Source organism: Abrus precatorius, unplaced genomic scaffold, assembly GCF_003935025.1.
Source record: "Abrus precatorius isolate BTA unplaced genomic scaffold, Abrus_2018 Scaffold10, whole genome shotgun sequence".
In the NCBI taxonomy this organism is placed as follows: Eukaryota; Viridiplantae; Streptophyta; class Magnoliopsida; order Fabales; family Fabaceae; genus Abrus; species Abrus precatorius.
The window spans coordinates 30,054,022-30,071,734 of record NW_020874292.1 but is presented as its reverse complement, the minus strand read 5'-3'; the positions used below and the strand labels follow the sequence as shown (position 1 = coordinate 30,071,734).

The window sequence follows — 17,713 nt, the reverse complement described above, 5'->3', positions numbered from 1 at the left end:
CAAAAAAAAAATTTAATATAAAAAATTGGTTTCATAGTTTTTATCTCAATTTTTTTTATCTCGTTAGTTCGTCATATCTAATAAAAATATATACTTAACTATTAATAATAAATGCATTATTTATTTAATTTTCTTCATTTTTATATATGAAATTACACCATCCTTTTAACAATAAATTAGTGATAATTTTATCTCTTATAATATATATATATATATATATAATAATATTTTAAAATTTTTCTTAAATTTAAAAATATTCATACATTATATTATATGAAACAAGATATCATGAATATATTATTATCTTATCATTCATAGAAAATTAAATATAAAAAATATGAAATTGTAGATAATTTTTATTTTTCAAGCACAGATGTGTTTAACTTTTAACTTCTCATCATATAATTATAATTTCGTTCACATACTTTATTAAATTAAATTTAATAAAAAATAAAATATACCAACTGACATGCACGTAGTGTCATCAATATGCTAATAATAAATAAAAATATAACGTCCAATAACATAATTTTGGTCCTTCATTCTTTCACATATACATGAATTTTGATTTATGTACACTAATTAAAGTAAAATTGTTTTTACACTATTTAATATTTTGTTAATTAATTATTTCAAAAAATTAAATTTTAAATTAAAAAACTCTATCATATAAATTATATTTATAAAATTTTATATTTATCTAAAAATATTTAGTATTATATTGATATGCATTAATATGTCTTTCATTTAATTTATATCTAATATATTATAATTTATTATTTTATTAACCGTCAGAATTAAATAAAAAATTTATATCGAATGTAAAAAAAATTTATACTTCAATAGTAGAAGAAGATTCTTCACCTCTCTCTCTATATATATATATAATAGAGAAAATAAAGTAAATGTTCACTACTAGACTAAAGAGTCTTCAATTTTCATCAAAGAGTTATGTTCGTTTAAATGCGTGTAAGGTGAGCCACAACGCACAGATAAATACTCATTCAATATGGAGGGCGAAGATTAAAATATGCTTAAAGTTTAAATATAAAGTGTCTTTATATATATATATACTTAAACTGTCTTATTAAAGCTTTCATTTTCTTGTGGTTATTAGAGTTTAATCATAATATTGTTGCCAATTTTTCTTTCTAGTTAATTCAAGGGATGCGTTAAATATGTAATACAATATCATTTTTCATATTTTGACCTCATAATACAAGATCTTATTAAAGCTTTTGGAATAATTTATTTATGACAACACAAACACTTCCTACATTATTATATGAGATACATTTCGAAGTTCTCAATCAAAACGATATATATTTTTTGAAAAAAAGATAGAACAACTACGCTTTAAATGATTTCTATATCTCCCCAATTATTTTGCTCCATCAAATCATCACTGAAAAAAATTGAATGAAGGAGATGAAAATAGGTGAATATGAATGAAATCTAATCTCTGCAATACATAACTGTGTTTTGAGAGTATTTGTTTCATGCATACATTCACCAGTCTGTATTTTGTAATGTCATGTTAGGAGTAGTTGTTAATAAGACGTGGAATAAAATCACTGTTTTTCTGCATTAAAGAGTTAAACTACCCGCAGTTATTTTTTCTGCACAAGCCCATACCTTACTGACTTGCAGCGCCTAAACAATAATGAAGTGTTGATGACAATGTTTCACGGACTTCTGAACATGTTTTGAAGTTCTATATGTTATTTTTTAGTAACAGATTTTAAACTCTATTGCCACCGATACTCACGTTTACGCGTTTATGCATGCGATGACACGATTGGGCATGTTCAAGTTCAACTCCTATATAAAACTATATGTATTTATGATATATAAATACCCCAAAGAATATCATTACTCATTTGACATCTTTCGTTACTATTTATCTCTCTTTTCTTATTACACCATGTCACGTTAGATTGAAGTTTAAACTAACATGAATTTACTGTTAAATCAAAGAATATACAAATAAAAGTGCTTTGTATTTACATTGTTTATGGGTGGGTTACTCAAACTTAATTTTATTTACTTCAACCTTGCTAGTTAATGATAAATGTTTTGAAACATGCATTAGATAAATTAATTTTGTTATCTCTGAAGGTATAGACTCTCCAAATAAAATAAAAAAAAACACTGTGAGGGTGTTTATATATCATAGTTGGCTATATATGTTATACATTACATCTTTATATATCGATCATTTCTGATAGCTGCAATTTATTATGGTAAGCCTTATGTTGAACATCTCTGCCATATGCTGTGCACCATGCAGAAATCTGAAAAGGGATGGCAAGTTGGCAGGTTATCTGATATATAAAAGCAGTAATGAAATTACAAAACGGGGAAAGTCCCTGTCAAGTTCCTAGTTGTTTCATACTATTCTTTGAGCTAGAGGCTAGAGCACATTTAATTGCGGAAACGTGAAAATCCGGTGGTTTTGAATTTTCCACAACCTCCTGATTTCTGTTGATGGTTGAAAAATATTTTTAAAAATGTTAAGTAGATTGGTAAGCCATACACGGACTTCTTAGTATTGCACAGAAACTTTAGTGTTCTTTATTAAAGTTCCTAGATAGAAAATGGGTCATAATGAATACAGAAAATGTTTGCTGGAATTCATAGTAGAAGTATATTAATGATTTTAAATGTTATACTTGTTATATTTTTTTTTATTTTTTTAACCATTATTTTAAGGAGACTAGTTTGCATTCTCTTTAGAAATAAAAACTCAAGTTATTAAGAGGTAATTATTTTCATCAGTTTCTGAAAGAGTTTTAAAAAATCCAGAAAACTGTAATAATTTTGTATAGCTTTTCTCTGAAGTTACTTTTCTTCTAACTAGTGAACAATTACCAAAATTATTTTATCAAGTTTAAATTTATTTAATTTTTTTTAAATAAATTTAAATTATAATGACATTTTATTAAAAATTATAAAATATCATATTATTCAAAACATTAATGATACTAAATATTATAATTTTTAACAAAAATACTTTTCTTATGAAAGGTGGTTTACACACAGATTTGCTGTCCTGAAAAGAGCCTTCAATGATGCCTCCCTCCATACGTTGACCTTTCTCTTTCCTCATTGAACAGTTCCTTAGAAAAGTTATATATTACCCAGTTAGCATTATCAAACAGCAATCATTTTCTTATGCTCTTGTTCACCTTCTAGTAGTTATAAAGCAAAAACAGAGGAACCCTGCTTCAGAACTTCATTGCATTCATTATTTGTTCTATTTTATTTTATGTTTCTAATGGGTATCAAGTTGAATAGACCAGTCATTATTGAGATTTTGTTTCTTGTTTTTATACGTTTGGCCTTGTCTAGTATTTCCACCACTTCAGATGAACCACCCGCAAATTTTGTCTTTGGAGATTCTCTTGTCGATGTGGGGAACAACAATTACCTTGTTTCCCTCTCAAAGGCCAATTTTCCACCCTTTGGTATTGATTTTGGAAGACCAACAGGAAGGTTCACTAATGGAAGAACCATTGTTGACATTATTGGTAAGTGTAACAACCTTATTATTATTATTATTATTATTTAACTTATGTTCTTTTTTTTTTTTTCAATTTGTATAATGACTTTATCATGCACCACCAGGTGAGGAACTAGCTAATGGTTTTTCTTTTACTCCTCCTTACTTGGCACCTACTTCACTTGGTCCAGTGGTTTTGAAGGGTGTGAACTATGCTTCTGGTGGAGGTGGAATCCTCAACTTCACTGGAAAAATCTTTGTGAGTTTCTGTTTCATTAGTTGTTATTTAAGCTTTGGTGAAACTTAAGGGAAATAGTAACAACGTGCATGTGTGATTTATAGGGTGGTCGAATCAACTTTGATGCACAGTTAGATAACTTTGCTAATACCAGGCAAGATATAATCTCCAACATTGGTGTTCCTGCGGCTCTCAATCTATTCAAAAGGTCAATCTTTTCAGTGACAATAGGTTCGAACGATTTCATTAATAACTATTTAGCACCACCAGTCTCAATTTACGAGCAGAAATTTGGATCTCCGGAACTCTTTGTGGACACCTTAATTTCAAGGTTCAGAGAACAGCTCACTGTAATGTTCCTTTCTCTGAACACCTTGTTTCCAAATGTTCTAGAACAATTCTTATAAGATCTTGCTAATGGCACCAGTTAAGGAATTGAAAATAAAAAACTCTTATTAAATATTATGTTGAACTACATTGAAAATTACAAGGTTAACAAGAAAACATTACAGAAGGATGTAGCATTATTCTTCTATAAGTTTTGGGGTCACTTATTATGCATATTAACATTAATATATCTGCAGAGGCTTTTCAATCTCGGAGCAAGGAAAATTATTGTGACAAATGTGGGGCCTATTGGGTGTATACCAAGTCAGAGGGATACGAACCTAGCTGTTGGTGATAGCTGTGTCGCTTTCCCAAATCAGCTAGCACAGTTATATAACATTAAGTTGAAGGGCCTTATAGCAGAGCTAAGCTCAAATCTGAAGGGTTCAATGTTTGTTTATGCAGATGTTTACCACATTTTAGATGATATACTCAACAATTACACAGCTTATGGTGTGTGTCTGATGTAGCAGTTATTCTACTAGTACCTTAACTTTGCATGGTTTTTATGAACTAATTGGAAAATTATATTTTGGTTTTAAACGTGACAGGTTTTGAGAACCCATATTCCTCTTGTTGTTGCTTGGCTGGGCGCTTTGGAGGTTTGATTCCTTGTGGTCCAACATCAAAAGTTTGTTGGGATAGATCAAAATATGTGTTTTGGGATCCTTGGCATCCTACTGAGGCATCAAATGTTATCATTGCTAAGCGACTGTTAGATGGTGATCATAATGACATTTTTCCAATGAATGTTCGCCAACTCTTTAATTATTTGACCTGATTCTTCTGCTGTTATGAATGTTTGATGGATTATATTTTGTGTTCAATATGTTTATTGACTGATGTAGTTAGTGTTAATTTGTATTTGTTGTTAATTAATATAATATAATCAGGTTTTTAATAAGGACCCTTTATGATTAGTTATAAGATCCACTAATTAAATTTAATTAAATTTGCATCTTTTTATCTATGATATGATTATATCATATTGATAGTATGAGCGGATCCCATCTATTGTCAAATACGCCTTATACCCTCATCCTAGGATCCAATCTATATTTCTTAAAGATTTTCACGTTTGTCTTATTTTAGAATCAAAGTCGAAGTTTATTATCTTTTTCAAACACGATAGAAAGAAGAATGAACAACATATTATTTAGCACATTTTTAATTTATTAATTATTATTATTTAAATTTATGACTTCAAATAAATTTCTGTCAAATAATAAAAAATTATGAAATATTATATGGTATATTAATAAATAGTTCTTAATCCTTTTATAACATTTTCTGCGAATAATTTTTATTTATTAAATAAAAAGGCATTCAATATTTTTAATGTTTTGAAAATTTTTATAAAATATTAAATTTTTATTTTTATTTAATTATTTTTTTATTTCCATTTTAAACTCATAAAAATAATAAAATAGATCCTCTGCATCATGCAGCTCCTTCCAGCCAAAAACTTATCTAAAGTTAAATGCATTATTAATTAATGATAAAATATTATAATATTTTATAATCTTTGGATGAAATTTGAACGACTGAAATTTTGCTGCAGAGATGGACAGCCGTAGCAGATCCAAATCTTAAAAACAACGTAGTTGTTGAATAAAATAAAACAACTACTTCTATATTTCCTTAACAAAAATCATGAATATAATAAAAACTAACAATAAAGTGATATATTCATAATTTTTTTTATATATAAACAAACTTACCCTTAGTTCACCCATGCCTTCCTTCTCTAAAATGGTCGTTCCTTCATTCACTGACAATGGACACGTAGCCAGCTTTTGAATAATTGAAGTCAGGCTCACTTGACACCAAAAATAATACGCACAAATGTTTGTAAATGGTAATAGTTTTATACAAAATATGCAAATCTTATTCTAATTTTAGGAGAACAAATTAGCACATCAAAGATGTATTTACCATTGATAGTAACTCGATCTGAGAATTCTTTGTTATTTCAATAGTTCCATTCCGATCGAGGTATATTTATGACATTTCTCACGTATTGCAGAATAAATTGGGATTCATAACCAAAAATTTAAATGGGATTGGATGAGATTTTGAAAGCAGTAAGGTTTGAAATCAAAGTCATAATTAATATTGCAAGTGATCATGGTACTTTAATCACTAGTAATGCTAGAGATTCAACAAACAAAAAGTTCACAATTTATTTATGATAATTTTTTTAGAGCAAGTTTAACCGGGTATTATATGCATTTTTACCTCAATTTCTCAGAAAACAATAATTATATTCCACGGTGCCTCTTCCACGTCCGGCATTGGATTCATTGCGTTGTTGGAGTTTACCTACCCTACTAGTCCTTTCATCATTCACGCCACAACATTCCTATTATAGCTAAGTATTTACATATTAGCTGATATAACTAAATCATTCTAAACTATTTTCTGATTTTAGCAATATTAGGAACCATTATATTTGTACAGATATTTCAATATAATGTTACAGCAACTGTAGCTATAAAGATATTCCCATATATACACATATTATAAACATTAAAAAATGAGTCTCGCTCTGTTTTTCATTACTTTTGTGAGTATATGTCAATGAGGGAGTTCTACCGTTAAAGATGATCTTAAGGATCATATCAAGATTTGTATATAAAAAGTTAAAAATTATGTGATGATTTAGCTGATAAATTTTAGATTTTTAAAATTCCCATAGCTTTTGTTGATTCATTCTTATCCTTTAATCGCTGCAAATTAAACTAAAGCTCATGGAAACGCTAATGCTAATGCAAATGTTTTATAAATTCAACAAATTTTCAACTTGGAATCGGAACTAACTTACTCTTGTATCACAAAAAACAGATAGTACTTATATAATTGCTTCACTACCAGGCTCTTTTAAATTCGTCAATAAATTTACAATCTTGTATGCGTTTCCACAAACTCTAAGTACCAATGGCTACTAAATTTGTCAGTGTTGATGCAAAATGATTGTTTTCTACCCTGATTTGAGTACAATGCTCTTCCTTTTTATTACAAATAATCTTCATTCTACTTCTATAATTATAATATAATAAATGTATTTTAATAAAAAAAATATTAAATTTAAATGCGTAAATTAAATTTTAAGGCCTGAAGTTATCGTAATCGCTTATTAATTTATTTGACTAAATTGTTTCCCTCACGGGTAATGCCTTTATACTCACGATGTGTGACGTGTACAGAGATTTTGATACTAAATAATGAATAAATTGAAGATTGTTTTATTAGATAGCAGTGTTCAAAGCTAGTTTTCTAGAATGGTTAAAAATTAAGCTCATTCTTCACACGGTTCACACAACTTGTATTCAATATCATCAAATTTCTTGGTGGGTCCATTATGTGCTTCAACAAGAGTAACAGTTACTGGCCATTATTTGAATACTCTTCCTTAATCTTCTGCACAATATAACACTCATTGTATGTCCCATCTTTGAGCAGAAAAACAGAACAAGACAGAGAGGCTCCTTCTTGAAAAGTTGATCGAATTCAATTTCTGTAGTGTCCTTTCTGATGGTTATTTATTTGAACAGAATAATCATTATTGCGAATATGGTTCGAGTTCTTATGGTGCTGTTCTTGTTCAGGATTAGCTTCTCAATGAATATTCCAGCGTCTTTTGTATTTGGGGATTCCCTACTTGATGTGGGGAACAACAACTATATCGTTTCACTGGCCAAAGCAAATCATGACCCTTACGGAGTTGATTTTGGAATGCCCACCGGTCGTTTCAGCAATGGAAGAACTGTTGTCGATATTATAAGTGAGAATTGCTAATTTCCGCTGGGTTCTATCATTTAAAACAAATTATTTTATCAATTATTATTTCTCTTTGGGCATTGTGTACTACCAGATCAGCAACTGGGTCTTGACTTTAGTCCTCCTTACTTGGCTCCCACTACTTCCGGACCAGTGGTTCTAAAGGGTGTTAACTATGCCTCTGGAGCAGGTGGAATTCTTAATAACTCTGGCGAAATCTTCGTAAGTTTTTGCTTCAACTAATGTTGGTTGAGTTCTAAGCACAATTGTTGAGTACATTAAACTTCAAATTTCAATGTTGAACTGATTTGTTAGTACCATTCAGTTGGTGGATTTAGTTCCATCCATATGAATAGCCTTATCCAGTTATCCATACTCTTATTTCAGGTATTTGTCATGTTCCGAAAGTTAATTATCTTTATACACTGTCTAAATACTAAATTGGCAGAATCTTCATGTCATTGATAGGGTGGTCGAATCAACTTTGATGCACAGATTGATAACTTTGCAAACACCAGGGAGGAAATTATCTCCATAATTGGTGTTCCAGCGGCTCTCAATTTGTTTAAAAAGGCTCTATTTTTAGTAGCACTTGGCTCAAATGATTTCCTAGATAACTATTTGACACCTATATTCTCAATACCCAAGAGGGTGTTTGTATCTCCTGAATCATTTGTGGCCATCTTGATATCAAGACTCAGACTACAGCTCACTGTAATTTTCCTAAGAACCTAGAAAGCCTAGTTTCTAAATGTTTTGTATTTTCTTCCTTGATCACGTGCATGTTACTATCTGCAGCGGCTATTCAATCTAGGGGCCAGAAAAATTGTTGTGGCAAATGTAGGGCCTATTGGGTGCATACCATATATGAGGGATTTTAACCCTTATGATGGAGATGACTGTGTCACTTTCCCTAATCAGCTAGTCCAATTGTTTAACACCCAATTGAAAAGCCTTATTGCAGAGCTCAGGACAAACCTGGAAGGGTCATTATTTGTTTATGCAGATGTTTACCATATGATGGAAGACATCATCCTCAATTACAATAAATATGGTTTGTCTTTGTCACTATTTTCCTGTTCAAGATTATTTTTTTTCATTTCAATTTTGTTAAGGGTTAGATTTCAAGCATTAAAAAAAATCGATTTTTTAACATGTATTTGAGGAAACATAATAAAAAATTAATAAATAATAAGTGTAAAATAAGGAAGTAAAACTTTATCCACATTTACTTTAAATTAAAATATTTTATAAATATAGTTAAGTTAAAATCTAAAGTGAATAAACTCTTACCTTCTCAATATGCCTATTTTATTTAGTAGCTAAATTTGTATGATCCTTTGTGAAGAAGCAACCATTTTAATGTGGAACAGGGTTTGAGAATCCGAATAGTGCATGCTGTCACCTGGCTGGTCGATTTGGAGGCTTGATCCCATGCAATGGTATTTCAAAAGTGTGTGAGGATCGATCCAAGTATGTTTTCTGGGATACTTACCATCCTAGTGATGCTGCTAATGTTATCATTGCCAAGCGTCTCTTAAATGGTGATACCAATAGCATTTCTCCTATCAACATTTGTCAACTTTCCCAAGCTTAATTCAATGGATCTGGTGAATTGGACTTCTTTTTAGGAAATTAGGTAAAAAACAGAAGACTCCTCTATTTATAAAATGCAGATAATAAAACGGCATTCATTCATGATGTACTGTTATAAATTCAATTAAGGCTCCATATTCTCCGATTTATGTACTTTGCATCACTTTAAAATGTCCTATGTAAAATTATATATCACTCTAATTTCTTTTGATTGTAGTCTTGAGCTTTTTATTTGTTACTTTTAATTAGTTTAATATTCACGCATGATCATGTTGAGTCTACCTTACTAAAGTCAATAAATAATTGATATCTGATTACATAAGTACAAAATAACTATGACATAAAAATTTAGTGTACTATTTAAATCCGAATAATTATATGTTAAAAATTTGATCTTGATGCATAATAATTATTAATTATTCTAATAGATCCGTGCAAGTGCATAGAAAAGTCAAAATAATCTATTCAACTAAAATGTTCATATTTTTACAGTAAAATTACAAAAGTGTCATTATGCGGATAAAATTTCAATGCTAATTGTGAAAAAGAAAATTACGGAATTATCACTGCATGAAAAATATAAGGTAAAATTAGTAATTTGATATTGTAATCTTAATTTTAGTTTTAAATTTATTTTTTAATTTTAATTTTTGTTTTAAGTTAGTTATCCCGTTACAATACAATCAAATATTGTTGAAAATTGAATATTTAAAATAATTATTAAAATTAATTTAAAAATTATAAACACTATATTTCGACCAAAATATAAAAATTTAAATTATTTTATCCGCTAAATTATATATTAAAATATGAAATTTAATCATCATTTTCGTCAAACTTTAATTTTGAATATCTATATTGAAAGTGATTGTAGAGTTTTTTCAGATGTTAAATTTTAACGTATCAAAATTTTTACTATTTTATTAACTAAAATGAGAGAACAAATTGTGTCAATTTTCAAAATCATTTTATTTTCAATCATATAATTTTATATTTTGATAATTCTTAATTAAATTTATTTAGGGCTTTTATTAACCACTAATATATGACCTTGATCTTAAAATCTTGTTGCATTTTATGGTCTTAAAAAGGCAAAGTCGTTGATGGTTGTGAATTGTTGTATTTTCCTTCTGTTTTAAAAGGTGAGATAAATATGTTTCACACTATATTGGAATGAGAAAATAATGATACGATAAGATATAGCACTTACTTTTATATAAAATTGGGTCACAGAATTTTATCATGCTGTATTCAATTTTTGTTCTTTAGACAAAGGAGAAGAGAATCTAGACAATAAGTAACACTGATTTGGCATTTATTTGAGATAATACTTATCTGCCGTAAAAAAAATGTTGTCAAAATCTAGAAGTCCTTATAATACTTAGATTTGAAGCTACTACTATATCAAACCTCACGTATTTTTCACATAAATAATCCCATAGTTAAATAAACTAAAAGATAAGTAATATTTTTATGATATTCTAATTTTGTATTTTAATAAAGATACAAAAAATATTTAAAAGAAGACATAAAATTGAGGTGGGGTTAGGATTTTTTGCCTTTGATTAACATCATCCCAATTATAGTTATGAGATCATTTCCTCAAACATGATGGTTAAATAAAAGATTTTAGAATGAGGAGGAAAAGATTCAAACTAGTGATATTACAAATAAAAAAGTTTCCACTTGTTATGAGGGTTTTCTGAAAATCATAAAAAATAAATATTAGAAAGGAAGCCAAAATTAGAATGGAAAGGAAGAGGGAAAGAAAAATAAGAAGGGTGAGGAGAAGTAGTGAAAAAAAATAGTATTGTTATTGTGAATAAAAGAAGACATTGAAAAGAAAAGCACGGAACAAGGGGCTTCCCCACACCATCCTCTCCCAACAAGAGAAAGAAAGAGCCCATTCCTGTTCCTCTACCACCGAACACACGCCTTACCTTTCCCTTCATCACCTCCTGCTAACCTGCGCCTCCTTCTTATCCTGCGCACCCTCCCTTTTACGCCGTTACCTTCTTCTCCCCCCTTCTTCCTTCCTCATACCGATTCGGAGCAACGCCGCCATTGGAAAAGGTTCCGGTGTTGGGGACTTAGGGTTAGGGTTTCTGAGAGATGTGGGATGCTCCATGCATTGATGAGTCTTATCACTCGCTGTTGGAAGCCGTTCGGGCAAGGTGACGAAGGCAATGCCGGAAGAGAATGCAAGGACGGTTTGCTTTGGTTCCGCGATATCGGAAAGTTCGCCGCCGGAGATTTCTCCATGGCCGTCGTTCAGGCCAACCAGGTCCTCGAAGACCAGAGCCAGATCGAGTCTGGCACTTTCGGAACCTTCGTCGGCGTTTACGACGGCCACGGTGGCCCCGATGCTTCGCGATACGTTTGCGATAACTTGTTCCGCAATCTCCAAGGTTCACGATTCAAACCGAAATCAATCCCTCTCTTTCTTATATAGGGTTAACATCAATTCCTGATCGTGAGTTTTGAACTGTTGTTAGTTATCAGTGATTTTCGCGTGTTCGCTTTTCGTGAATTTAATTAATTTGTTTATTAATTTAATCTAAAAGTTTGCTTTTCACGAGAATCAGGAACAGTTGAAAAATGCGTGTGTTGGAGCTCTGTCTCTATCGGTTTTCTTCTTTCTTCTTTTTTTTTTGTGATAAAGTGCTGTTTATGTGTTAAAGGGTCAATACTCAATAGTTGTTTTTCTTTTTGGTTGTGATAGAGAAGCGCTTCTTATCTAGATGTCTTAGAGTTGGTGTTTGTGCAGCGATATTGGCTGAGTCACGGAGTGTTGTGACGACTGAGACCATTCAACAAGCGTTTCTCCGAACCGAAGAGGGGTTCACAGCCCTTGTTTCCGAATTGTGGAATATTCGGCCTCAGATTGCCACTACTGGAACGTGTTGTTTGGTTGGAGTTATTTGTCAGCAGACACTGTTTGTGGCAAATCTTGGAGATTCCCGCGCTGTGTTGGGTAGGAAAGTCGGCAACACCGGTGGGATGGCTGCAATTCAGTTGTCTACGGAGCACAATGCAAATATTGAGGCTATTAGGCAGGAACTTAAGGAACTACACCCTAATGATCCCCAAATTGTTGTCCTCAAACATGGAGTGTGGAGAGTAAAAGGCATTATTCAGGTAATTTTTACTTGCATCCTCTTAAATGCCCTCCTTACATGGCAATTATTAATTGTTTGATTTCTCTACTGTGTTTTGTAATTTATCTTTAGAGTATATTATTATTTATAATTTATGTGTGCACCCCCCATTCCTCATGGTGTCTATTTTTGTTCCACCTTCCATCTTCTACAATATTGTTGCCAGAAATTCCTCCAAAATGCCAAATAAAAGGAGAATTTCTTATGAGATTTGGAATAAATTAACTTCTTATATTCGGTGCATAAAAAAATGATGAAGCTATACTTTTTTTTTTTTTTTACTGAATCCCACTCAGACAAGTTTAATCATATTTACTTGCTAGACAGTTCCACATAATAGAAGCATAGACAGACTTGGCAAGTAGAGTTAGTGAAGCATGCCAATGTTCGAAGTTTTATTAAATGATCCCATGTAGTACAACTACTATTTTTCTTCCTGCTAAAAGTAGAAATTTTTTTGTACTATAAAAGGTGATTGGTGAAGAGAAAATGATAATGAAGAAAAGAGGAGAATATTATATCCTTTCTCTTAAGCAAGGAACAAGGCAGAAACATATAAAAGACATTTGAATAGATCAAGACAATGAAGCTTGCTGAACCCTTTGTATATCTGGAAGAAAGCTAATAGTTACATTGGCCAAACACCCCAAATAGGCCAGAAAAGTGATCCTGCACTGTGTAAGATGTGTGACCTGAGAAGAATTTTTAAAGAAATGATCATCACAATAAATCCAAATACAAGCAAAATAGGTAGCAGAATACCATATAGCTTTTCTTTCTTAGTGTACCAAATTCCTTGAAATAATTGTTCTGAATTGAGAGATCACTCCCAGGATTCACCAATCGCATGAAAAAACCTACTTCAGACGCAAGTGGCTGTAGGGCAATGCAATAAGAAATGAACCACTGATCCCTAAATAGTGGTACACATATCACATATAAAGTGAAAGCGTTCATTTCGTTTATTTTGCAGCATATGATTGTCATTTATATCATTCAGCATCTCCATTAGTTTAGAAATGATAAATTTAGACCACCAACATCAGTACAATTGATGTGCCTGCTGTGTTTCAGACTTCAGAGCTGTGTTTGCTTGTTGTCTAGATTTGAATGACAAATTAAAAATGCTTAGATACAAAACAAAACAATGGGGAAGCTTATTATAATTATACTTACTACAATGCCTCATATGCACTAAGAACTATTTCTTATGTGCAAGATTAATAGTATGTGAAACAATCCATGGAGAAAGTTTCTTTTTTTGTTACTATTCCTATCCTTTTGACTTAGGGGAAATGTGTGGTTGCAAATTAACCATATTGCATAAATATATTCTGATCTCAGTGTCTTTTATATTTTGGTTGGTGCTTGCCAACTATGTGACGTTGCAAGGAAGTTGCTCAACTTATATATATATATATATATTGGTGGGTTATTTATCTTGATTATTGTCATGCTTCAAAACACTATTGCCCATCTATTATATGGAGTTAGAATTTAGGTGCTTTATGCCCCTATGGTTGAGTTCATATGGCTAGATGTGCATACAATGTGATTTATGTGCACCTTCAGGTATAACATCATTATAGGTCTCGTTAATTTCATAGTCATTCTTAACTCTTCTTTGGGATAATTTTGCAAGCAAACAGAAGATATAGAATGAGGGGGCAGGGTGAGAATAAGAAAGAATACTATGAGGATTGGAACCAGAAAGGATGTGTTTCAGAGAAAAGGAAAGGAAGTTTAGGTAATAGACAAGTTTGATGCACACTGCATGGAAAGAAATTTGCTGTTTGTACATCAGAACTTTGGTTTCATGAGACTGCTTATAGCAGTGGGTGTATCAAAACAGCACACTAGAAGGCAATATGTTTTTCATTTCTTTGATTGAAACAATAATTATTCTGTCACATATAGTTTCCATAAGGGGCTTTAGTTATCCTTTATGTATTCCAAGATTCAAAATGATTTAAAAAAGTAAAAGGCAATTATTTTTTATCAGAAAGTTTATTATTACTACTTTTTATGGAAGATGTGGTACAAAAAAGAAACATGAGATGGGTGCAGGGTCTGGAAAGAAGTTCTTTAAATTAGTTGTTTGCAAATTTTACTGGTATTTTAATTTAAAAAGAATCTGCTTTTACACAGCTTGCTGTTTTGTTTATGGCTATTGAGTTTGTTGGTTAACTTAGTTTTCAAGTGTGGTTTGTGTGAAAAGAAATGCATTACTATCATGGTTATGTATTAGAAAAATGAATGTAGCAAATCACATATGTAACTGTAAATATGCCTTTCCAACCAATCTTCTGTTGCTTTTTTAAAGTTGTACTATGAAATTAATGGTTCACTTTTTTCCTAGTAACTCCTACAACCATTATTTTAAGAGGAATGCTAACAACACACTTTCTATTATTAGTCAAAATTTATTGAAAACTAAAAAAGTATGAAAGAGAAATATTATTTTAAGAGTGAGCAGGAGAGTCACATGATTTTTTAAATTTTCAATAAATTTTAGCCAACAGCGGAGAGTATATTACAAAGAGTGTGTCAGAGAAAATGTGTTGCTAGCATTATTCTTATCTTAATTTTCAATGTTACTTTCAACTCTCTGAATTATGACACTGCATATCACCACTTCTGTGATATTTGGTGCAGGTTTCTAGATCTATTGGTGACGTATATATGAAACATGCGCAGTATAACCAGGAACCCATTAATCCAAAATTCAGACTTCCAGAACCAATGAACATGCCTTACTTGTCTGCTAATCCAACTATTTTTTCTCATCGTCTCCAACCAAATGATTCCTTCCTTATATTTGCATCAGATGGTTTATGGGAGCACCTGAGTAATGATCAAGCAGTGGATATTGTTCACAGCAGTCCCCGAGCCGTAAGATTCTTTTCTACTTTGTTTTGATTTTCTTACACTACTTATTTGTGTGCTGGTAAATTGGTAATCACTTTGTTCATGGTTTCTTTGTATCATTTCCTACGACTGCAGGATGCTTTGGTTTTGTTTGTTTTGAACTTGATTAAACCCATTGTTTTCATCCAGTATAGCGCATGTTATTTGGGACAACTACTATTTTCTTGCAATATGAACGTGAATGGAATAGTATGTAGTTACCAATATCATAGGCTTGACAAGTCATACATCTTCACTGTCAGCTTCTCAACTGCTTGCCTGATGCTTTTAACTTTATCAATGAGTTGCTAAACTCTTATTACCTGAATCTAATTTATTTTTCCATGTAATTACGGTGAGGACTTTGTTTCCTACTCTATTACACATTTTTAACCAACTATTAATGCTCTTGGTATGAGGAAAATTTGTTACTCACAAACTTGTGCAAATATAGGGTGCGCTTGTATGGCTTCAGTGTTGTTAGATGTCTTCTATATAACAGAAAGTTTCTATTGATTCGTATCTTTCTGCTATTGCCTCATCAGGCACGGGACTAACTTTTGACCCCTCATAAAAAGCCTTTGATCACTGCTAACTTTTCTCTTTCTCTCTCTCTCTACATACTGAAGGAAAATCAAGAAGCCATTTCCTTTTCTGTATTGCTGTTTATCATTGAGAAGTAATTGTAGATACGGCCTTGCATTTTATTTTCCCAGATTAAAGGAAATTGAGGGGGTGATTTTATTTTTCCTGCTGATTTGTTGATTTTATTGTTTTTTTTTTTCTCTCTCTCTCTCACACTGTCTTGCCATTCTCGTACCTATTTTAAATCCACAGGTGCTTATAGATTATGTCAATGCAGGGTAGTGCCAAGAGACTTGTCAAGGCTGCCCTACACGAAGCAGCAAGAAAACGTGAAATGCGATATTCAGACCTTTACAAGATTGACAAGAAGGTTCGACGCCATTTTCACGACGATATAACTGTTATTGTTTTATTCTTAAACCATGATCTTATATCCAGAGGCGCAGTTCTAAATCCGCCACTCACAGTTCGAAGTGCACTCGATCACTGACTTGTATGATTGTAAACATGCTTCTCTTATACGGGTGTTCTGGCAACTGTGTCAATACCAGAAAATACACTATTGGCACTTTTGCTAGAATATACCATTCATAGTGCTGGCACGTTTGGTTACTGATGCTGAGACAAACTTATTCATGATGCTCGAACTTATAACACTTGTTAGAAATTTATCCCTGAAAATGAAAGGAAAAAAAAATCAAAAAGCAACTTTTGATTTAGCAATTCGCCAGTTCTATTGTCTAGATTTACGGAATGCTGTTATTCTGTGTATAATATTTGGTCAGCATGTTGATTGAATGAATTCATTTGACCATAGGTTATATCTGAATTCCGTACTTAGTAAATTGTTGTATATGTAAAATGAGGTTTATGACTTTTTTAAGGCTATCGATGTTGGGTTTAGTGTCCAAGTCAAGCAGTGATTTGATAAGTAATGTGTGCATTCTCAAACATTGTAAAAGTTGGAAGCCCTTCCCTTTTAAAGCGTTTATACGAATGGCTCGAAAAATATTTTAAATGAAAATATGCTCTTTAGATAAGTAAGAAAATTTTGTTTAGAAATAACGTAAAAGAATTAATTTTATGGGGATGATAAAGTAGATTACTATCGAAGTATAAATATACATTTCGTTAGTCTTCCTGGTGTGTGCGTCCGGGTGTGTATTTGGGATTAATCTTTTTAAAAAGTTGTTTATTTAAAATTAATTATACAAAAATTAATTTTAATGATTGAATAAAATTACCAGAACAGTCACTTTTTTTTTCCTTTTCCTCTTTGAAAAAAACACTCACCTTACTGTACAATCACGTATTTATCGCCGGCAACGGGAAGTTGAATGCTTTCTAGTCAGGCTAATCATTGAGGACATATACTTCTAATTAGGAAAGAAATGGAATATTCAAAACTGTGTAACCTTAATCACTCACGCTGTGATATATTAATTTTTTTTATAAATTATAAAATTTATACGCATGTGGTGGCATGAGAGTTGCATGTTTTCAAACTAGTCAAAAATATCTCAAGAACAGGAACGTCACTGTTTTGCCTGTGAAACATTA

The 17,713-nt window shown here is 31.4% G+C and overlaps 3 protein-coding genes across 4 annotated transcripts; all 3 read left to right on the top strand.

Annotated features, from left to right (window-relative positions):
- The first annotated feature begins 3,277 nt into the window (after positions 1-3,277).
- LOC113852237 (GDSL esterase/lipase At4g16230-like) lies at positions 3,278-4,908 on the top strand. Its single transcript, XM_027482475.1, has 5 exons — positions 3,278-3,530; positions 3,628-3,761; positions 3,845-4,090; positions 4,325-4,580; positions 4,679-4,908. Exons 1-5 carry the CDS (start codon positions 3,278-3,280, stop codon positions 4,906-4,908), a joined length of 1,119 nt encoding a protein of 372 aa, XP_027338276.1.
- Positions 4,909-7,661: 2,753 nt separating this feature from the next.
- LOC113852780 (GDSL esterase/lipase At4g16230-like) lies at positions 7,662-9,504 on the top strand. Its single transcript, XM_027483149.1, has 5 exons — positions 7,662-7,911; positions 8,002-8,129; positions 8,376-8,621; positions 8,706-8,961; positions 9,281-9,504. The coding sequence occupies exons 1-5, from the start codon at positions 7,662-7,664 to the stop codon at positions 9,502-9,504; spliced, it is 1,104 nt and encodes a 367-aa protein (XP_027338950.1).
- A 1,747-nt stretch (positions 9,505-11,251) lies between these two features.
- Positions 11,252-17,007, top strand: LOC113867931 (probable protein phosphatase 2C 42). Of its 2 annotated transcripts, none has more exons than XM_027503444.1 (4): positions 11,252-11,911; positions 12,271-12,641; positions 15,317-15,553; positions 16,431-17,007. In XM_027503444.1, exons 1-4 carry the CDS (start codon positions 11,623-11,625, stop codon positions 16,641-16,643), a joined length of 1,110 nt encoding a protein of 369 aa, XP_027359245.1. In that variant the 5' UTR covers positions 11,252-11,622; the 3' UTR covers positions 16,644-17,007. The 2 variants fall into 2 exon arrangements, with proteins under 2 accessions (XP_027359245.1, XP_027359253.1); XM_027503452.1 differs by lacking the exon at positions 16,431-17,007 and adding an exon at positions 15,665-16,206 and having other exon boundaries at positions 11,375-11,911.
- Positions 17,008-17,713: the final 706 nt, after the last annotated feature.